General features: G+C 39.5%; 1 protein-coding gene across 3 annotated transcripts in view; it reads right to left on the bottom strand.

Annotated features, from left to right (window-relative positions):
* The window catches only part of rarab (retinoic acid receptor, alpha b), a 205,870-nt gene that overhangs the window by 58,496 nt on the left and 122,921 nt on the right, over positions 1-24,453 (bottom strand). The window contains exon 1 of one of the 3 annotated variants that reach the window (XM_017710396.2): positions 2,148-3,214. The exons of the other annotated variants lie outside the window; for them this stretch is intronic. Within the exon in view, the coding sequence (XP_017565885.1) occupies positions 2,148-2,322 (175 nt within the window). The 5' untranslated portion in view covers positions 2,323-3,214. Of the gene's footprint in view, positions 1-2,147; positions 3,215-24,453 lie in introns of those variants that run through there. 3 annotated transcript variants of the gene reach the window in all.

The following is a 24,453-nucleotide window of genomic DNA, read 5'->3' as shown; positions in this document are numbered from 1 at the left end:
GCGTTTTCTTTTAAGTGTGTATGACAGTATAATGTTTTTTTTTCAGGTTTTAGCCAAATTTTGAGCATCAGATCCATGATATATATAAAAAAAATGCACTGTGCATAAAAAGACAGCATCCATGTTGCGAAGCACTGTTTCTAGCTTAATTTCATTGCTGATAGCATTCAAGCTCTTACCTGTTAGTTACCTGTACTGTAGGTCATTTAATGGGAGCGGACTGTTTTGAACAGTAGGCTATAAAATTCACAGAGAAAAACAAAATAGTAAGTGCTCTTTCTGTAGTTGTGCTTTCTGTCTTGTTCGTGTTCACAAAACTGTGCAATTTTATATAGAAAAGTCCAATTTTATTAGCACAGGCGCAGACAGGTTCATCTTTAGAGTGTCCGTTGCTATGATCCCTTCAGAGCAAACAGACAAAGAGCAAAGCCCAAAAAGTTTTGAGGGGATAAGATCATGCTGTGTTGTAAACTGGCTTTCTTCCAAGCAGGCCTGCACAAAATGCAGCATTTATTAGTTGTTATTGTGATGATTTTTAGCCATATGCAAATGAAGTGTGGGCCAATTGTAGGGTTGTATTCTGTCTACGGGTATTGAGATGTTCCAAGACCTTCACATGACTCAACAGAAGGAACTTATCTTGGTCGAAATGACGCAGGCTAATCTTTAACTGCGTCACATTACTGATTCACCAGTGAGCTTGAGACATGTCTGAGAATATGTTGCAATACTCTTACAGTGCTGGTATTTTGTCCATAAAGTGGAGACCTATTTCTAGGGAGGTCTAACTAGCTAATGAGGTCAAAAGTCCACAAACAAGACAAAACACAAGCCAGAGATCCAATACAAATGGAGCCAGCCACTGCAGACCAAAACATACTGCTGAAAAACAAGACAACTAGAGCAAACATATGTCCATCTTCTTCTCTTGGTAGAAAAGTTAGAACCTGTATATACACCGTTATCACTAGTGCTGAGCCAACCGCTGTATCACTGAGGCCAATGACGCTCTGTCCCGACCCCCAACTATCTACACCCCTGTGGATCACAAACGAAGCTGTTGATTAAACCAAAAGGTTCTCAATCCAGTTTCCAGCCAATCCGCATATTTTTCCCATTCCTACTGCAAACATACAGGCAATGAAGGTTATCAGAAGTCCAACTGTCCAGATGTTTCAAGGACGTCAATGTAATAAAAACCCAGCCAGGGTTATTGAGTACAGACATAATACGTTCTAGATCAAACAACGCTTTTATTACCTTTTATTTTAAGCTTTTATTTGTGTAGCTGTGCGGCACAGCTACACAAATATGGACGTCAAATCCTGTAGACTTAGATAAGATGAATGAAAGAGCAAGCATAACTGTTAGTGGTCAACCCTCTGGATTTGAATCTCTCTGGACTACAGTGGTCTCAAATTTGGTAGTGAAGTAGGGCTGGGCGACCTGACAGTATTTATCATTACTGCGATAAAATATCTGACAATGCAATATGCTTTTCTGAACATATTGTGGATATCTTTCACTATAAAGCCACCAAAATCAGTCCAATAGCAATATCAATACAATGTTAACAATACTAATTGTGGTTATCTTTCATTATACAGACACTAAAACTAGTTGAGTTTAACAAAATTTGTTGCATTTATTGTCCATGGTAGTATTTATTAAAAGCAGTACTACTGGTTCTTATCATGTACTGTGATAAATGTCCTGAACTATCGTAATAATTTTTTTTTTTTGCCATATGGCCCACCTCTACTCCCAAGGTGTACGTCTGGATTTGAGTCTCTCTGGACTACAGTGGTCTCAAAGTTGGTAGTGAAGTAGGGCTGGGCAACCTGACAGTATTGATCATTATTGCTATAAAATATCTGACAATATAATATGCTTTTCAGAACATATTGCGGACATCTTTCATCATAAAGCCACCAAAATCAGTCCAGTTTAACTTGATTTCGTGCATCACTGTGTGAAACTACACAAAATTTGTTGCATTTATATTTCTTAGTAGTATTGGCCTAGAGTGGTCTCAAATTTGATAGGTTGGTAAAAAAGCTTGGGAAAGTGCAACAGAGGAGCAAAAAGGTGCAAATTGAGCAATGCAGCTTGAGAAAGTGAAGAAGAAAGGCAAAAAGTGAACCTACAATGAGAAGATCCACTCCAGTGCTGTGATCTAATGGAGGCAGTGAATCCTCGATGTCCTCCAGCCACCAGGCCCTTCTCAGGAACCAAACAAGCCCGGCTTTGCTGGTAGTAATCCATGGCTAGAAAGGGGTTCGGGCTGGCCGTGAGCCCCACCACATCCATACTTTCATACATGGTGCAAAAGAAATGGAGAAAAATCCCCAGAGAGAAATGCGTCCTAATATGTCCTATATGGATCCAACAGCAGGCTCCACACCATCAAGAGTGAAGAAGGAAGTCTCAGCAGGCTCGAAAATGCAGATATATCAACGTGAAAGGAGATACTTGCAGATTTTAGCAGGGGAAAATGACCAAACAAGCCTGAGAAGGTCAGGAACTGTGTATAGTCTGCTAATAGGTGAGAGTATGTGTAGATTGTAAGCCTCCCAAACTCAAACAGTCTCTCAGTGCAACAACTTGGCTCATTGGCGTTGCATAATCGATATTACACGTACTAAAATGATTAAATGTGTGCAAAATCGAAGGAATTCGGTTCTAAAATTCACACGAACGCCGTTCAATTTAAGAAAATAGGTGGAAAAAGTGCAGCACAACAAAACAAAGTGGAGGCGCTAACCAGAAGAGTCTAGAAAACTGAACTGTTTTAGCCAAAACAGCTTAGAAAAAGACATTTAGCAGCAGTTCAAACGGTTAACAAAGTCCGTCAGGACATCGAGGAGGTTTTTAAGATGAAATCCGTAAACGTTTCATGTCTGTAAATCATTTTAAAAGCCCAAACCGGAGGCTTCCACACCGACCGTTTCAGCAGTGAGGCTAACGCTGCTAATGTGAACGTTAATCCCTCTTCTCCACCAGCCAGGCTGTAACGCTACCGCAGAAGAAGTTCGTCCTCTTTTTCCGCTGAAAACAAAATAAACTTCCTCCTCTTTTTCGTCGTCTTCGTTCCCAATCCTGGACGGACTAAGTTGAGGAAAACGCGCCGGCTACTCCGTCCTCCGCTCGCTTTTTCTTCCCAGCCGAAAATCCCACACAGCGCAGACCGACTGACGAGAGGCAGCAGCTGCGAGCGACGCCCCGCCTCCTCCACACAAAACCACGCCCGCTTCACAGACAAGCCCGTCTTCTGTACATCAAACCACGCCCATGTCGCCTTCCCTCGTTTCTCATTGGCTCGATTTTTTCGAATTGGGATTTATTTTTGCTTTTTTCCCCTCTTTTTTCACATATAAACACTCCTAAAAGATGGCTCTTCAAGGGTTTCTCACTAAAGGCAATGGTTCTATTTAGAACCCGCAGAACCATTTACATGCTTAAATGTTTTGTTGCATTGTCAGATTGATGGAGCTTGTGCTGTGTATGGTTCTACATTCTGTGGTTCTACACTGTCAAGCTTGTACCAACAGAATAACCATTTTGGTGCTCTAATATATATATATAAGCATTTTCATAAAGGTTCCATACAGACCCATATACAACACATTCTCCATCAGTCTGAAGAGGCCTTCTATTATGGAAAGAACTGTTTAAGCATGCACATTGTTCTACATAGAACTCATTATTCTAAATAGAACCATGGGTTCCAGATAGACTCACATACAACACATTCTCCTTCAGTCTGAAGTACAATTTCACCATGCAAACAACCACTTAGGCATGCTATTGGTTCTATATAGACCTCATGGTTCTAAAAAGAAGCATGGGTTCCAGATAGAACCATATACATTCTTCATCAGTTTGAAGAACACTTTTGCCATGCATAGAAGCATTTAAGCATGCAAATGGTGCTATACAGAACTTATGGTTCTAAATAGAACCATTTTGTATTAAAGAACCCTTTTTTAAGAGCGTGGTTTGCAACGAAACGTGGAAGAACATGAAATCCTGTGTAAGCAGTAAAGGATCGAGCAACAAAAACACAATTTTAATAGATAAAGACGTTTATTAAAATATCCAAATAAACTCTAATACAATAACAAATTATGGTATCAGTTGAAGGGCAGAGAATGTACTGAGTTTATATGGAAACAGTTCACTTTAAATGAGACACAAACACAAGTGGAAGCTCGTCGTCTTCGTGTTTATGTCTGCCGGCTGAAGCTGGAGAGCCGCTACAGAAACGTGTTTGTCGTTTCTGTTTGTAACGAAAGCTGCTGGCGGAACCCGTTTGGAGAACCTCAAAGTGGGAGTTCAAGAGGAAAAGCAAAAGTGAAACTGTCTGCGCAGCTTAATATCACAGACGCCATGAGGAAAAGAGACAGACCTTTTTCAGGAACGTCACGTTTCTCGCAGAACGTCTTTCAGGAAAGAGCCGGTTTCTTCGCCAACAGGTGTTCGGTCACCTGTTGGACAGCACACTGGACAGAGTGACGCACTGAGTTCATGCCATTTAAACGTGTCCATCATTTAAATAAATGACATCAAAGAAATGACATCACCAGTTTTGGCCAGAAGAAAGAAAACTTACTATGTTGATAAATAAAACATTTTATGCTGATAAAACGATGTTAATAAAGCTAGAAAATATAAAACATTGAGAAAATTGAACCAGTGAGAAGATCGTTTATTAATTCTGAAATAATATAAATATCTAATACCCGTGGATTCAAAGCAGTTCCATGTATTTAACTAATATTTTAATGCATTTGTATTCATTTCTTTAGCATCTTCAAATCTTCAGCTCTTTCACTCTTTCATCATCACCGTTTTCTTTAACTATTTATTTATTTATTTATTTGTTCGTTTGTTTATTTGTTCAGTTAAGCAAAGACATACGCTTAAATTAAAAAAAGATGGTTCTTCAAGGGTCTGTATGGTTCTATATAGAACCATGAGCACTCAAAGAGCCATCTGAATGTCTAAAGGGTTCTTTGCATAGCGAAATGCCCTTCAGACAGATTGAGAATGGGTTCTATAGGGTTCTATATAGAACCTTTTTGAAAAGGGTTCTATACAGCACCAAAAATAGTTCTGCTATTTTGTATGATGTTAAGCTTGTAACAATAGAAGAACCCTTTTTGGTGCTGTATAGAACCACATACAACACATGCATAGAACCATTTAAGCATGCAAACGGTTCTTTGAGTGTTCATATTCCTATATAGAACTTTGTCTTCACCAAAGAACCCTTGAGACAGCATTTATTGTAAGAGTGTAGTTCGTTTAAGACTCTTCTAAAATGGGTTCTGCAAAGTCCCGAAAAAGTGTTCTTCTGTTGTTCCAAGTCATAGAACCTCTTCCTGGTGTTATGTAGAACCGTTTTTGCAGATGGTGTAGCAAAAAGTCTGTGTATAAAAAAACAGTACAAAAGGTTCTCTGTAGCACCCAAAAGGGTTCCACTGTTGTTATAAGACACAAACCCTTAACCTGTTCTATATACAAGTAGTGTGGCAAAAACACAATGAACAGTTCTCTATAGCAACAAAAAGGGTTCCGCTGTCATTACAGCTCACTATTTTGGTGCTAAACAGAACCTTATTTGCTAAGAGTGTAGCAAAAGCATTACACAAGGTTCTCTATTGTACCCAACAAAGATCCACTGTTGTTACAAATCACAGAACCTTTTATTTGTTCTATGTACAACTTTTTAGACTAGTGTGGCAAGAATGTTCTACAAGATGTTCTCTATAGTACCCAAAAAGCTTCTGCTCTTGTTATGAATCACAAACCTTTTTCTTGTTCTATATACAACCTTTCAGACTACTGTGGCACATAGGTTCTGCATAGAACAAGTAATGTGGCAAAAACACTACAAAAGGTTCTCTATAGCAACAAAAAGGGTTCTGCGCTCATTATTTTGGTGCTAAACAGACCCTTTTTTGCTAAGAGTGTAGCAAAAACACTACAAACGTTCAAAGAACCATTTAAGTCAGGATTCGGGTGCTGAATCTGATGGAGAGCCGACATACCGTCGTTTTAGAGCCACGTTCATAACAAGACAATGAATAGTCAGTCCGGCTACGGCCGGCAGCATCCGTCAGCTCTCCACTCCAAGGCTGCTGCCAAGCCCTGATAGCTCCATCCATCAGAGCAGCGACGTATTAGCCTCTCCTTATTTTCCGCCCTCAGCGCTCACATTTTTGTCCTTGACATGCAATAGGAGGGGTATTGATTTTTTCCTCGCCCTATAAAATATTAGCCCGTGCACAAAAGGCAGCTCGGCCAATAAATACACGTTCATTAACGGACGGGTGCCTTTTTAATCCGTCCTGATCCGACTCTCCCCCCGTGAAGTGGCACCTCTGATGGATACGGTCAGCGACACACGCTTTCAGACTAATGATCACATTCGAGTTTCATATAAATCCACACAAACCACTTAACCGACTCCACACGGAGGGTGAGAGGTGCTTAGAAAGGGTCGGCCAGAGTGATTAGCATCAGCGGCAGATAAATAACGGAAAAGATCTGCTGAAAAAAAGAGACGCATTGAATTTACTTTCATTTTCACATGGACAAAATACATCAGCGCCACTCTGTCTCTCAACAATGTCGCTTCTTAAATGGCTTGGACGTAAACCTCTAATCTTCACACGCTCTGAGGTTCTTTCAACAGGTTCAAAGAGGTTCTGTGATTTACAATCCCATCTGCAGAAAAGTGCACTGATGTGCAAATCGTACGAAAAATGTGAAAACAGTACGAAGACAACGTATCAAATGTTGAAACTGAGAAACTTTAATCTTTTTTGATCAAAAAATGTTGACCATTTTGAATTTGATGCCAACAACACGTTCCAAAAAAGTTGGGACGGGGGCAACAAAAGGCTGGTGTAATGCTAAAAAAAACATCCGATGGTTAATTGACGACAGGTCAATAACATGTTTGGGTATAAAAAGTGCTTCTCAAAGAGGCGGAGTGTTTCAGGAGTAAAGCTGAGGAGGGGTTCACCACTCTGTGAAAGACTGCACAATCAAATAGTGAAACAATTCAAGAAAAACGTTTCTCAACATAAAATGGCAAAGAACGTTTGCTTTTCATCATCTACAGTACATAATAACATTAAAAGATTCAGGGAATCTGGAGAAATCTCTGTCTGTAAGGTTAAAGGCTAAAAAGCAGTATTTGCTGGTTGTGATTTTTGGACCCTCAGGCAGCACTGCATTAAAAACAGACATGATTCTGTAGTGGAAATCACTGCATGAGCTCAGAAACACTTCTGAAAACCACTGACTGTGAACACAGTTCATCACTGCATCCACAAATGGGATAGTCCTCTGGGCTAAAGACCACTCAGCTTGTTATCAGTGCACATTTCAAAGCCAGTATTCATGATTGTATAGGGTGAATGGCCTGGGTAATAAGCACATTTGTGAAGGCACCATTAAAGCTGAATGATATATATGTTTTGGCGACATATGCTGCCATCCAGATGACATCTTTTTCAGGGGGGTCCTGATTATTCCAGCAAGACAATAACAAACCACATTCTGCATGTATTACAACTGCCGCATGTACCGGCCAGAGGAAGTAAGAGTGGTTCTTCTGTGAACCACTTTTGTAAATGAGATGCAAGGTCTTCAATTAAAATGCAGTAAGGCCCAGTTAAAGAAAATTTCCTCAAGCAAAGATCTGGAGCATCATAATGTCTAACTTGCATCACGATTCAGTGCAATGTAAATGTAAATGTACTGTTTACTGAAGTAGCCTAGTAGGCAGATCAACATCTTATACAGTCAACAACTGGATCAAATCAAATAAAGTACAATTCAGTCAAAATTTCAACAACATTCACCATCATTTTTCCCTTTTTAGATAAAACCATGTGAAATAACTTCCCTCTGACTCACTTTCTTCTCTGACTGCTGTTCCTCGCCTCGTCCTTCCCCTGTGTGTGCGTCATTCACTCAAGTCACGTGTGATTTTTACAATGCACGCGATTGGTCTGTGAGCCTCCAGCCGCTAAACCGGTACCATAATGACTAGAAATGATACGCCGATTGAAATAGGACCACCTGGTCGAAATGAAAACTTCTCCATAGTTTATCAGTTTTAGGTCCAGGTCCGCATTGGACAGCGCCTGGGTCTGGACTCGCGGCCCACCGATTAGTGACCTCTGCTCCAAACCTTCTGGTTCTGCTTTGGCATCGCTCCAAAGAACCCACTTACAGCACCTTTATTTTGTGGTGTAATGTGTTTTATTCAAGTGGAAATGATGCTTGTGTCTGAATTCTGGAGTAAATTTGGTGTGTAAACTGCCTCCTTTCGTTTGTACTATCATAATCACAGAACAGCACTCAATAAGCCTGAACTGAGTGAACTTCAGCACTGTGCTACACTCAGTGACCTTGAATAGACGAGGACAACGGAGGGATGCGATGCGCCAACAGCACTGCAATAAAACCACCACAGCAGAGAGAACGACCGCAGAGCAGCGGCCCACAGACGGAACCCTCGCACGTTACTCTGAGCTCACAAACGAAAGCTCACTCTGTTCACAACATCCAGGACAAAAAGAACCGAACGGCAACAGAATCCGTGGACAAGGCCAAAGAGGACCAGCAAGCCAGTATAACAGCACATAAACACACACATTGCTGTCAGAAGAAAATCTCATATCTCCACTTTTGTCATTTTCCTGTTTTTTACATAGTTTGAGAATAACTGTTACCCTTTACATCATGTGGAAATTTCATGATGAATGCCCCAGAAGAAATGACCCAAAATTACTTGGAAAGACGTCTGGTTCCATTGACTTACATCAAAAGTAAAGTAGGTTTTTTCCTTCTCCTGTAAAGTCATAATTTCAGAGATACAAGGTTTTCTTCAGACAACAGCAATATAAACATTATCTCATTAATACCACTATTATTCACCTTCTAAAAGACAGGGAGGGTTCTTCTGGGGTTCTTTAGTAAAATCAATTGTTATATATAGAACCATGGCAGCTCAAAGAACAATTTGAGTGCTTAGATGGTCCTTTGCACAGTTTTTTACTTTTGCCATTCTAATTACGTTACAACTGCTCAAACAATGTTATATGGTTCAGTGAATGTGTAGAGTTCTTTGAAGAACCTTTTAAAAAGGGTTCTTTGAAGAACTAAATATGGCCTGTTTTTTGGCTCTGTACAGAAGCTCCAGTTTAGCTCCATTTAATGTTGAAAATGTTGAAGCATTTGTACTGTAATACTTAAAAATGCTGGTTCTTCAAGGGTTCTTTAGTAAAGAAAATGGTTCTATATAGAACCATGAAAACTCACTTTGCATCATTAAAGGGTTCTTTGTATGGTGAAAGGCTTCTTCAGATTGATGGAGAATGTTTTGTATATGGTGTTCTTCTATTATTACAACATCATGCTTGTAATAATAGAAGAACCCTTTTCAAAAAGGTTCTATATAGAACCATCTAAAGCACATTTTCTTTTAATCTGAAGAACCCTTTCACAATGCAAAGAACCCTTTAATCAAGCAGACATATTCTTGTTACTATACAGAACCTTTAGGTAACACTGTAGCAAAAACATTAGGCTCTAGATAGTACCAGCTATTGCTACAAGTCATAACCATTTCTTAGTACTACATAGAACCATTGTTGCTAGGAGTGTAGCAAAAATAGGTTATGTTATTACAACAAACAAATAGTTATCTTGGTACTATATAGAACCCATTTTCACTCATAATGTCACAAAAATATTACAAAAGTTTCTAGATAGTACTTAAGAAGGTTCTGCAATTGTTACCAGGCACAGGCCACTTTCTTGTTAGAACATAGCACCCTTTTGGGTAAGACTATAGCAAAAACACTACAAAAGGTTCTAGATAGTTCCACAAAGCATTCTAATATTGTTACCAGCCACAGGATCTTGGTGCTGCCCAGAACCTTTTGTTGCTAAGAGTGCAGCACCGAGGGTTCTTTTCAATGCTAAAGAGGATTCTGCTATTTTTCTAGAGGGTTCTGCAGTTGTTGCTAGGTGCAGGACATTTTCTTCACAGGAACTTTTGTTGGTGCTACACAGAATCTTTTCTTGCTAACAGTGCAGCAAAAACAGTACAGTGGGTTCTTTTGGATAGTTCCAAAAAGGGTTCCAGCTTTGTTACCATTCACAGGACCTTTTCTTGATGCTACACAAAATCTTTTCTTGCTAAGAGTGCAGTACAGAGGGTTCCTTTCAGGACTAAACAGGGTTCAGCTATTGTTCTAAGTTATAGAACCTTTTCTTGGTACTATATAGAGGCTTTTTTTGGTGAGTGCACAAACATAACAGCTCTTTTAAAGCAGAAAAATAAAAGAATACGTGCTCTCTGTAGTAACAGATTAACCTCTTGAAAGTGAAGGAACGTCTCTGACGTTCTTCAAGGCTCTAAATCATATTTATATCATATATAAATCACAGACAATGCTGCGTATGGAGACGTGTGAGCTAAACTGTGTAAGAACATCACGAGTATCTATTCAAACAGCAGTCTGAGCACCGGAGAGCGAGAGGAAACTTTGACTGAAGCAAATTAGCGAAAGTTCTCAGTCTGTTGAGCTTCTGGCAGTCGGGATGAGAGCCTCACCGCAGTGCATGCTGGGATGGAGGGGGGCCGTGGGGAGGCTGTTAGGAATTCAAAGACTTTATGGCAGGAGGAGGAAATGCATGAGAAAACCTGCCGGCAACATGAAAGACTTCAGACTATTTATTACCTTCAAACTCCCCTCCCCCACCAGCCAATACCCAACCACCCCCCCACCCACCCCCGGCCCCCACCGCCTCGTCCACAAATCAGCATGTAAATGCTCCATCCTTCACTGTCCTGCAACCATCATTGTTCAGGCAACTATCAATTCCATCACAGTCCCAATGAAGCTGACCTTCCATGACCTTCGGTCAGAGACGTACCGAGATGAGTCGATGTCTCTGGCAAAGTAAACACTTCATTTTTTTTTTATTTATGAATTGATTTTAGGTAGTTATTCATGTGTTTCATTAATAGGGCATGTGTCCCAGGGAGCGCCCACGTTTGTTCTATTACCAGCCGACTTGTTAACACACACACACACACACACACACCTTCTAAGCCGCTTCTCCTTCTGGGGGGTGCTGGAGCCTATCCCAACAGTCGCCAGTCCATCACAGACAGACACATTCACGCACACCTAGGGGCAACTTACCACGTCCAATTAGCCTGACTAAGGGTCTTTGGACTGTGAGAGGAAGCCCACACAGACACGGGGAGAACATGCAAACTCCCCACAGAAAAGACCCTGGTCACCCGGCCCTGTTGCAAGTCATGTTTAAGAATCAGAAACCTTTTAATAATCAAAAACAATTTCTACTGATTTGAGTTACATGGGTTTAACATATATATAAAATATAAAATGTGCACAGATTTTGCACATGCAACATTTTGTTTTTACAAATACGTCAAATTCAGAAAATAAACAGTAATTATGCATAAGATTCAAGTTGGGGTGAATAAACTTTTGCTCACAACTGTAGGTCAGAGATTGACGTGTACACTAGTGTTTTAAAGCTTAGAATCACTGTTTTCAATAATATAAAATTAATGACATAGTGCAGATAAATCCTATTATGGTTCTAATTTAATTCTCATTAAATGAGATTGAATCTCAAGTCAAAGGAAGATAACATCAAATAATTTCTATATTCTTCTTGATGAACGCTGTAAAATACAACATTGTAAAGTACCTTGTGGGGTCAGTCCAAACTGTATAAGCTATTCAGACTGTGGAAACGTTTCCTGCTGGAGATGTGAGGAAAGCGGTTATAGCTGAGCTGAAGCTTAAAGAAGAGCAAAGTGAGTCTCTGTTTTTGTTGATATTTTTTAGCCTATCCTAGAACATCAGCATATATTGAGACATATTTAAAGCTCAGATGGTAAAATGGATATGAAATATTGCGGCTCTCAAGGTGGTTTGATTTTCATTGAAAGGACAAAATGGCTCTTCTTATTGTTTGAGTTGCCACGTCTGGCCTAGAGAAACAGCACAGCTCAGCTAAGCTCTCATTATCAGTAACAGTAAAGCAACCTAATCTTGTGTTTACATGTTGGCACCGAAACAAAGACCAGTTTAGCACCTTTTCGCACAACCCGACGGGAGCAGGCAGTCATGGAAAAAAAGGCATGACCTTGGTACATGACCTTACATTTTCAATAGCATTGGAGAACCAAGCTTCATCCATAGTTGCCCTATAATCAACAAATGAACAATTAAGCAGTAGAAGATGAGAGGGAGTGTGTTATCACGAAATATCATCACGACTGTCATTTGGTCGCCGTAGATCATCACAGCCGTGACGTTATAGTGACAACACTCTCCTCAAGTGTTCTATTGCTTTTATACAACAGTTAAATAAATAAAGTAAGAAATTAATAAACTGGGCCATGAACGCAGCGTTTAATATGTTTTAATGTTTACAGTTCCTTCCGCCAAATTATAGTTACTTAACAAGTAGCTTGTTGCTATGTCAGAGTAACGAGCTCCGCCCACTCGCTGCACAGCTGGCAGTTTGTTCTCCAGCTCCTTACCCTGAATTCCCAAACTGGCATCACCACAGAGTCTGACCAAATCAGACTGAGCCATAAAACTGACACAATATCAAGTTCAGCTCAGTTTTGTCATTTCTTGCCAGATTAACGTTAATGTTGTTTTGTTCCAGCCAGTCTGTAAAGCATCTTACAGCCCATTCAGTTTGGCGAATGGTATTGGGTTTGTTTCTGGCTGATTCCAGGTTGTTTAGCTGTTCTTCTGTCACAGCTGCTGACTGAAAACCTGCTCAGTGGTGATGCCAGTTTGGGAATTTAGTGTCGTCTCACCTTCAGAGTCGGACCAAATCAGCTGTCGGTCAAATGTTAATAGTGTCATTTTCTGTTTGTGGCAAAGTAAGAAGTAAAAACGTTACTTTGACATAGGAACAAGCTGCATGTTACATCTGTCAAAGTCATTGCTTAGCAACGGTGTCTGACGGAGTGTTACAGCGCTTGTGAAAAAAACACTTCTCAACCAATCAGCTTGCGTGGCCAGAACTAACTGTTGTATAAATGATAATAATGATTAAAATGACTTTTAAAGTGTTTCACGCTGCTAAAGCTCATGCTAAACTGGGTTTTTCTCTTCTCCGTCAATCTGAAAAACCATTTCATCATGTAAAGAACCATTAAAACATCCAAATAAATAAATAAACCATCATAAAGTCCATTAATCCCTGTTACGGACAGCACTGAGACAGGACTACCCCAGCTTGCCTCTTTATTCCTGACTCAGCCACTATTCCACTGCTAATGCCTATAGCTGAGGTTAGCATATGGTGCAGATTAGCTACTGAGAGACGTTCCTCCAGATGTGTGAGCTTTAGGGGGGATACAGTCAGTCTGGAGGGCAGATGAAGCTTCAGCCTGTGTGATTGAGCCTCATTCAGTCCCTCTGTAAGTGGCAGTGCTGTTTCTACTCTTAGACAAATGAGTAGTTTCTTTAAAAAGGAAGCAAAACAGCAAAAAAAATCTCTTTCTTACTGTGTCTGTAATCTTTTGCTCCCACATGTAAATACATGTACATTTATTTGCTCATATTAAAAATACATGTGCAATCTATGTCATGTTTTAAAATATATGTACTAAATATATTTAAATGTGCTGTTTTGGAATATTAAACTATACGCCAACATATGCATATTTGTAGACTATATCTATGAGGATAGTGTGCATTTTTGATATATGTATTACATATATGTCAGAAAGTTTTGTACATACATTACTAGGAAACACCTGGAACACTATAGCAACCAGCTAGGATACAATAGCAACCACATCAAATAACATAGCAATCATCTAGCAACACCCTAGCAACCACCTGCAACACTATAGCAACCCGCTAGGATGTGATAGCAACCACTTGGAATACAATTTGTAATCTTTTCCTCCCACATAGACAAAAATAAATATGGACATTTATTTGCTCATATTAAAACTATATGTGCAATATAGGTCATGTTTTAAAATATATATGCTAAATATATTTAAATGTGCTGTTTTTGAATAGTAAAATTTGCCAATATATACCTATTTTTAGACTATATCTATGTGGATAGTGTGCATTTTTAATATTTACATATATGCCATGATTATTTGTAAATACATTACTTGACACATATTTTGAAAACTACACAGAGCATATCTTTCTTCTTCGGTTGCTAATGTTTACTTTTGCTTGTCTCTTTGGTTGTGATTCCTGTCCCTTACTTTTCATGTTTTTCTGTGTTCATGCAAAAAAATAACAACATTGCAATGAAAGTTGATGTGAATGGGAAATCATACTGTATTTTCCTCTCAGATCACTGTATAATCTCTCAAACATTCTCTCACACATGATATTATTGGCTAATATTATTTTGCTCCGATTACTGGTGCACTGGTGACACCATCAAAAATCATAAGATGCATCAGAGGCAACGCTATAGTCCCTACATTTTGAAGGCAGAGTAAGGGAAAATACAAATGTAGTCTTTTTAAATGAAAGGACATGATGAATTAAGCTGAATATGAACAGGAAAATCAACTAATAACGTAAAAAATGTCAACTGTGGTCCTCAGTATGTCTCAATATCCTGTCAGTGTTTACTAAGTATGCATAATACATTGTTGATTGAAAGTTATTAGTGATCGCAATACACAGCAACGCTACTGTAATCCAATGTATCTTCTGCTTCTTCCTGTTTTTAGTGTGTCCCGCAGTTTTCGAGATGTCGTTACCATTCCAACTCTGGAAAGTTCGGTCCGCTCAGGAATGGTGTGCTTGTTTACAGCGTTTTGATTGGACGTTTGGTTTGTGAAACCAAACATATATCGTGATTAGTCCATTAGTAACACCCTATTAACCATGTAACATACCGTAACATCCATCTAGCACACACTCTAGCAACAACCTAGCAACCTCCAAGAAACCAGCTATGATATGATTACAGCCACCTAGCAACCATGAAGAATAGCATAGCAAACACCCGGGATAGTAAAGCAATCGCCTAGACACAGCCTAGCAACCACTTTGAATGCCTTAGCAACCACCTAATAACATTCTAGCAACCACCTGAGATTCCACAGCTAACAACTACCAAAACCATAGCAAAACCCAAGCAACACTCTAGCATCCAGAGGTGGGTGGAGTACACAAATCATGTACTTTAGTTAAAGTTAAAGATACTCAAGGTAAAATATTACTCCAGTAAAAGTAGAAGTTCCTCACTTTAGACCTCCACTTGAGTAAAAGTACAAAAGTATTTGCCTTCAAATGTACTAAAGTATCAAAAGTAAAAGTACTAAAAGATTAATTATGACTTTAATGTCCTGTTATCAATTTTATAACAAGACTCGCTTCATGAACTCATTTTAGGTGAAAATCCTCCAGTGTCTCTCTTGGTAAACCAGTCTTTTAATAGAATGTCATTAATTAGTGACGCTGACGTCTATTAAAATGATCATAAGCACAAAACACTGAAGGTAAACAGTTTCCATCAGGGAGAACCGAGTGGCTCTGAAATCACTTTTTACACACAAGCAAAGTTTCAGTTTAAGATTTATTTACAAATTAGTTCCAAGTTTAAGTTTAATAAAAACTGGCTTTAAACTCAGGATCACAAATGAGTTTCCTTTACTATGTTGATCTGTAGGTCTCTGTTCATAAACATAAACTAGACAAAACTAATTTACTATAAAATGAAAGTGTTTGTATAAATTCAGTAAAAAGCCGCGTCAGTCACGGCTGCATATGTGTCCATATTTCTATATTGTGCTCTATTTACACAAAGTTAGGTTAGTTCATCATTTATGTTGAATAGACTCTCCCAAAGTTTTACGCTGCTGCACTGATGTTGAACCGTGTGCTGCACTGGGTCGGTATGACCAACAGGTCAAAACAAGCTCAAAACAAAGTGACCGCTGTGCCCTGATTGGTGCTCTTGCTTTGCGCTTCTTTCGTTTTGACATGTTACGTTTTTATACACACAGAAACCAAAAGGAAGGACAGATTTCTCAAAATGTAGTGGAGGAAAAAGTCAGATATTAGACTCTGAAATGTAGTGGAGTGAAAGTAAAAAGTCGCCCAAAATGGAAAAAACTTCAGTACAGATACACAAAAAACTACTTAAATACAGAAACCAATTACATTTACTTAGTTACTGTCCACCACTACTAGCAACCAGTTGGAATACCACAGCAACCATCTAGCAATACTCTAGCAACCACGTAAAACACCAGAGCAGCTTTCTAGTTGACTGTCTGGGAATTGCTTAAGCTGCGCAAACACTCTGAATTTTCTTCAGGTAGTGCATGTTTCTAGTTATGATGTGGGCCTATGCAATACTGATATCACAGAAGGCTGCAATATGCAAATGAGCTCTCTGACTAATCACAGTGTTTGTTAACTGCATGCTGTGACCAATCACAGCTCCAGATCAGTTTCTACATGTGTTTTGAGGAAGTAATTTGTTAATGTAACCCAATAAAAGTTGATTAAAGTTAAAACACTGCAGGCCGATTTTTAATCATGTCATGTTACTGAATCACCCATGTTTATAATATGCTGCACAATGTCACGCTCATCCAGAGACTTTATGGAGCTGATAGTTAGTCACATCGTGGCATGACGGAAAGAAAAATGATCTTACATGTTTGCAATCATGAATCAGTCACAGCTTTTATGTATATATGGTGGATGGTACAGTTTGAAACATTAATATTGTTTATGTACAATGTCCATGTATTTTATTCCACAAAGTGAGGAGAGTTCAGTTTTCCTGAGGAGGCCTATCTACCATTAAACCCCTCAGAACGGGGGTTAAATCTAAAAAAAAAAAAGAGCTGGCCGTGTCCTGATGGACTGACGATTAGTGTTAGTGTGCGCCGTGGTCGGTCAAGTCCACGCTTAAGGCCTCACACCACCTGTCCATGTCTACAGCATCGCTGCACGCTGCCGACCCACTGACCCTAAACAACAGATGTACACACACACACACGGCCCAGGGCACTGCAGCCAGGCTCAGCACCAGTGTGTGCGTGTGTTTGTGTGTGTGCGTGTGTGTGTGAGAGTATGCACAAGTGTCTATATGTGCTTGCATGCACTGCCCATCAAAAGTTTGGGGACACCCAGTCCTCCAACCCAGACTTTTTGTCTGTCACCAAAGTGTCTGGTATGTTTTGTCGCTCAACATGGCTAATGCTGCCATGCAAATGTTGCCGTGGTGACCACCACGACAATGAAAATGAATGATTACCAGAGCTTACAGATTCATTCCATTGCTGTTATCGACGGGAAAAGCTCGGAAAACCGAACTCTTGATAGATCATTCAGGTCATCGCTGTGGTCTGTGGACTGTCGGTGCCCGAATTTTCCGTTACGGCTCCTTTGAAAACAATGGATATCCGGTTTGCCTTCATCTGTCTACTGCAAACATGTGAACACAGCATAAGACTCTCCTGCTTTAACAGGAAGGGGATTAGCAAAACAACCAATCGCAGACTGCAGTTTTAGAGCGACGTGTAGCAGCAGGACTTTTTCAACAGGGCCACAATCAAAACTAATGTTTAGCTTTTTGTTTGATATTAATCTTAATTGTGAACTTTGACAGTTCACAAACAGTACTTAATTTGATAATATTTTGTTTAATACCCTTTAAAGTTTTGTCTGATGTTTTATGTTTTTCGTGATAATAGTTCATGCTTCGTTTAATAACACTTCACATTTGTTTGACTATTCAACCAGAAGTTTGTTTAGTCATTTCTAAGTACTTTTTATAACTTGCTAACATGGGCGGCGAAGCAAAAAGCAGGATGTTGTGTGTCACCAGAGCTAGTATGTGTGAAACAGGCCTGCAACAGGCCTCAAGCTTTAAACATTATCTGATTAAATATTAGCTAATCATTCTCAAATGAAATGGTAAACATGATCAAACAAAGTGTTAAATGTCATCACACAAAATACAAGTTAAACACTATCAAACGAAATGTGAAACTAAGAGTAATACGGCATATAATACAACATATTGAACCAGATTATATTTGCGTTGGACACAACGGGCACCTTAACTGATGTATAAACAGTGTGGCCTCCCTCCGTATTATTACACACCCAGTATTTCAATTTTAAAGCGATAGTTTGGCAAAAAAATAATAAAATGTACATAATTTTCACATTTATTGTTAATATAGCTGATCAGCCAATAATTGTTTGGTGCTTCTTTAGTAGCTCTGAGGCTAATGTAGCTAAGTAACAAAGACCCACCCAGCACACAGCCTGTTCACCATCCTGCCATCAGGCAGGATATTTCGCAGCATACAGGCTAGAACAACCTGGTTAATGGACAGTCTCTACCCACAGGCTGTCAGGCTTCTGAACCTTTTCACTCAGTCAGTCTGTCAGCATTGTTATTATATCATATCATCTCTGCTATGTACGATAACAACTTAACACTAAGTCACTTTAGCCTCTTCAAGTCCTTGAGACCACCGGTGGTTCCACTTCATCATATTCTTCATAACTTTCATATTTCTTAAGCTACATTAAGAAGGTGGGCATCGTATGAAGCTGTAACTGTCTTCTTTCCAGTCAAATATATGTATAAATGTAATTTAAACCCTTATAATAAAAGAAGGTGAAGTCAGTTTTGTTTTCTACTGAAAGTCGACTCATTTTTCCACAAATCTGGGCTATAAACTCTAAACAGATGGCGTCTGTTCAGTGATCTGCTCTGTAAAAATACTTTTTATAAAATAAAACAAACAGCGTTGCAAGCTTATAGCAATATGTGTGATCATAAAACACATTTACTCTTAATTTGAGATGTAATAAAAATGTAATAAATAAATAAATTATTTTATTTATTTCAAGCAGTTAATGAATAAATTGCCTCATGATTTGGTCATTTAAAGTCAGATGGACAAACCAAAATATACCCTGGAGAATAAGAGGTTAAAGCAATATCAATAACACTAAGTCTCTTAAGTCACTTTAAAACGTATACTGTCTCTATATTTTGTGTACATCTTTTATATTTCAGTTGTTTTTCTTGTATTTTTTTATTTTTACTTATTTACTCACTGTAAGAGTGATTACTAAGCCTCACCACAAGCATTTCAATGCATAAATGTCCTGACATGTTGCGCAAATGACAAACGAACTTGAAACTTGAAACTTAAAGGAAGCAGATTCCGCACCAATTAGCATCGTGCAAGATGCATCTGCATTTCTGATATCCCGGGTGACACACTGTTATCTGTGTAACAGGACAGAAGGACAAAACTCAGGCGTCTACATGTCTACTTCTGTTTTTAGCTTTCTAACGCAGCATTGTCCACTGGTGGGCCGCCTCCTGCTGCACTGAGAGCTTCCTCTAATGATCTGTAATAAACAGCGGCGAATATGATGGGCTTTGTTCCCCTTTTAGCCATAGTGGCCCAGAAAAAGGGGGCAAGTGTAAGAGGGAAATGTGCAGCGCTGGTTCAAATGTTAATGGGCCATCCGAAACGCTGTGCTTAGCCAGCAGGTCGGGGAACAAAAGGCCCATAGAGGTGCAGCACGCCGGGGCTGGACATGACAAATGCTGCTGCGTGCAGGGGGTGGAGGGGGGGTGGTCTTCTGGGGCTGATCTAAACCCACCCAAACCCACCAGGAGGGCAGCGGGGGTCACCCCATCATCATCACCATTTCAAAGGGGGCTAGGGCGATGGGGTAGAGGTGGGGGTCTGTTGACCCCAAGTCACCGACAGTGGACCACTCCATCTTCTGGGGAGGGTAATGAGATGAAAAGATGTCCCAGCATCCCCCTCCAAGAAAAAAAAACACAGCAGAGTGAACGATGACCCTGACATACATACGCTCAAATCATCACATACTCACCTCATGCTGTTCAGCACCCCTGATAGACTTGATTATGAGGCTTCGGACACTGTATGACTCACTGCCATCTATAAACATGGTACTAAAACATGGTATCTATAAACTTTAGTACTAAAGTAGTACTAAAGTACTGCTGGCTAGCCACATTAGCTTCATAGCTACAGTGCAAAACTGAAGATATTTTGGAGGATCGACCACATTTGGCACCTAATAGTGCTGATCTGATTTCTGGCCAACTTGTGACTTTAAATGGATGAGCAGACTACACAGGACAGGAGAACTGTGGATAAATCAACAAGCAGCAAACTAATAAGAGCAGTAGTTTGGTGGAGCTCCGGTTCCCCATGGGAACCTCCACTGTAACAACAATCCACAAGCTGTATGAACAACAGTAAGTCTGCAATCACGGAGGAGCTGAACCATCAACTGTGTATATAATATATATGTCTACACTTATCAACTGTTTGTGATATATTTGATATAGAAACACACTGTATATAATACATGATATATACGCTCATTGTGTATATAATACATATGATGTAGACACACATTGTGTATATGATATATATGGTGTCTACACTTACTGACGGTGTATATATCTGATATACACTCTCAATGGCTGTATATGATATATATATATATATATATATATATATATATATAATATGTACACTTGTGTGTATAATATATATGATATAGACACAAATTGACTGTGTATATAATATATATGGTCTACACTTATAGACTGTGTATACTGCACACTATATAGTGTACACTCCCATTAAGGCAAAAACGAGACACATCACCAAATACTACAAAATTCTGAAATTTGTGGCGAAATTGAAAAAAAATTCGACTTTTTTTACTAAAAGTTTTATGCTGACAATAGAACTTGAAATGCAAATATTTACATTAATTAATTAATTAATTAATTAACTAATTAATACATTAATGCAAAACAGCAGCATTTTCACTAGTGCTTCTAACAAAATGCTCTGCTTAAGAATCAAATTCTTATTACAGGTCAAATTTCAAATAAGACAAACACGATGAACCACGCAGAATAACAAGAGAGGGACATTTACTTTCCAAGCCCTCAGGAGGTGAACCCTCACTCGCTCTTAGCCCACATTCTTTCTGGAAGGGCGTGGCCTGAGGCTTTGAGAATGTGTTACATCAGATACAGTGATGAAAAACAAAAGCCAGTGGAGTGAATCAAGAGTGCACGCGAGCCAAGTCTCAGAGGTGTCTCTATCTTATCAGGGCAGAACCCTCCCCTCCCCTCCCCCCGGCAGCCCGTATCACCATGCATAAAGAGCATCGCTCCGCTCCAGCGACAATACACAGCCCGCTAATGCTAGCAGCTAAGCCACTCAGCCAATGCATATCAAAAGAGCCTCAAAGTGTGCTGGCAAACCCCCTGCTTTGCATACAGATACCAGGGGCCTACTGACTAATCGACACTAGTGGGCCAAGGACCCCCGAAAAAATAAAACTGCCGACGCAAATCCTCTCGCTTAATCACTAAAAGCCCCTCTAAAGCCTTTGAAAGGGGACAGAGACGCCAGTGGCCTCGCTGAGGAACGACACAATGGCTTGGAAAATGTGCCATTATGTCCGCATGACCCTCCACTCCAAGTGCACTGACCACTTTTGAGGGGGCAATTAACCCATCTTTTACCCCCCCTCACTGCGTCCACCCTCACCCTGATTCAATTACAATAGGGGCACAGCATTCCTCAAAGCCTTTCAGGCTCTTGTATAAGAGTGGCTAAAACAGGCTAAACTCATTCTCCACTAAACGTATCATTACTATAAAGACTAGAGGTGCACCAATTAACCTGGTTTTGTCTCCTGATTGTCTCCCAAATCCCACACCTCAATCAAGTGTGTTAGCTGTTAACAGCACCAGGAGGGGTGTAAATGAGCCTGAAATCCCTAGAATCCTATTCAGAATGTAGAAGTGAGGTGTTCAGGCGTTCAAGAATCTAGATCACTGCTGGGGCTGCACGATATTGACAGAAAATGCGATCCGATAAAGCTTTTGGATATCACGAAGATGATGTAAGAAGCAATAAATTACTATTAAAATAATGGGTCTCTGGCTGGATGTAACGCAGTGCAGATAGTTTTGGGGATATGTAAACAGAAATCTAACTAATCTCCCTGTAAACAAATATCAAAATACAAAATTACCAAAAGCACTGTTTATAATTTTGCAAAATGAAAAGAAATAAATTACCAACAGTTACTTACACTGGAGGGCTGAGAAACAGTCAGCATCACCTCAACAGCTTATTCTATAAAGGCTACAAAAGGAAATATATATTTTTACACACACGTTTTCTAAGCCGCTTCTCCCTCAGGGTCGTGATACATAAAAATACATATTCTTGTATGATTTTATTTTTGATTTAGATATTAAATATTGCGGCATCAGACATGCAGGGTTGTATATAGTTTAAAAATAGTCACGCTGCTGGAGCAGGGTCCACCCACCTGGTCTCCATGGTAACGACTCTCAGTGCAAAAAGTCAATTAGTACAATCTGCAATAATATATGATAATAATACTTCCTATGCAAAATACAAATTAAATACCTGTTTCAATTTTTCCCCCCTTTTCTGTTAACCATCGCATTTACTGCGTGTAAAGTAAATGCTTCAGACCCGAGACTCGACTGAAACTCGCATGAAGCGACTTTAGAACATGTATAAATCCGATACCAGGCAGTGTTTTGGAGTAGTAAGATACATAAACAAAAACACAGAGACTAATGTACATACAGATACTGTACTGTAGAGCTGGCCAGATCTTTGCCTAGCAATGCTTCTCAAATTCTACAGTCACTGTGAACCACTATTTTATGATGATCGCAGCTAAGAAACAGTATTAATGTTGACTGATCATGTCTGGCTGATATCTGATCAGATGAATAAGGTCAGTATTGAGCCAATGTTGATCCAGAGTATTAGATTAGAGTGTCACTAATAATGACTCAACAAGAAGTCAAAGCAAAATCCAACAGTGCAAAAACCTCTCTAAAAATTCCAGAACTAAATTCCTTATAGAACAAGTTAGTCTATCCATCATCTGTCAGCACCAGAACTGAAGACCACCAGACTCTATTCTTTTCTATTTGGTCTAAAATAAAATGCTCAAGCTCAAGACGATTGAGCAGAAATAAAGCCTTACTGAAATGACACCTAAAAAAGCGAATTAGAAACAAATTATTAATGACTAAAACGGAACTGAAGACAAAATGAAACTGTAATACATTTACTTCTACTGAAGTATATTTGTAAACTAAAGCAAACTGGAATACCTTGTACTGATTTGATATATTCATTTTATAAGCATTTGAATATTTTATATATTCAATACACTGTTCTTAAGATTAATCTTCGGTATTATCAGTAGCATAAATAAATTAAAATCATACCTAGGTAAATGTTAATGTGTCAATATAGCTACACTGTAAAAAAAATGGCGTTCATATTTATGTATTTTTATCAATGCCCCATATTTATATGGAATGTTGAAGATGATTAGTTGTAAATCTGAAATAGTAAGGTTTCCCATTGGGACTATTTTGCCTCACAGCACCCTGCAGATTATGTATCCATCCACCATGAATGGAGTTTAAGTCCAAAATCCTCTCAAAACTATCATAAAACAGTGTCTCAGTCATCAGGCCATGAATGCATAACCATTTGTTGTAGGAACTTTCTGTGAGGGAGCTTTTAGAGGTGGATGTCTGGTTCCTATCACCACCACTGTGAACAGTTCTGACCCTAAGTTTCTCTAGAACAGAGCATTTCACACCAAACCGCTCTGAACGACTCTGCTTTATGTTAATTCATTTTAAAGTAGATATTCTGTTAAACTATTATTTGAAATTTGTTAAAAAGATTTTTTTTTCTAAGCCTCTCTTTCCATCTCTCTCACCACAGGCCCCTGCACTGGGGGTAAGGAAGGGGGGGAGGAGAGAGGGGGTTTGGCATTTCAGAGCTTCTCCAGAGAGGTTACAGGTTCACGTCCTGAGAGCGGCTTCTGAAGTGAAGATTGGGGGCTCTTTCAGATGGAAATGTCCTGGGTGAGAGTCGGCGCAGCTCAATGGCAGCAGATGAATGCTTATGGTCGGGAAATGTTAATGAATTACAGGATGGATTTCAATTTCAAGCTAAAAGAGCCTCTGCCCTTTGTTAAAGACCACCTCCCTCCTCCCCAGCCCCCCGACACCACCACCTATTCCCGCACATGCGATCCATCACATGCGAGGATGATATATGAACACATGTAAACGCCACAAACAGCTGATAATCATTAACAGAGGAACATTCAGAGCAACAAAGCCGAACAGATCAGCTACACGCCATAAAGACCTTCACGCTGAAGTGACAGCTCAGAGAAATATCTGAATTATGCAGTCTTCCTCGTTATTGCACGTGTCGTCGTGTTTGGTGTCTGAAGTTTG

Source organism: Pygocentrus nattereri, chromosome 14 (genome assembly GCF_015220715.1).
Source record: "Pygocentrus nattereri isolate fPygNat1 chromosome 14, fPygNat1.pri, whole genome shotgun sequence".
Lineage (NCBI taxonomy): Eukaryota > Metazoa > Chordata > Actinopteri > Characiformes > Serrasalmidae > Pygocentrus > Pygocentrus nattereri.
The sequence above is the reverse complement of the archived record's forward strand: the minus strand, read 5'-3'. Positions and strand labels throughout refer to the sequence as shown.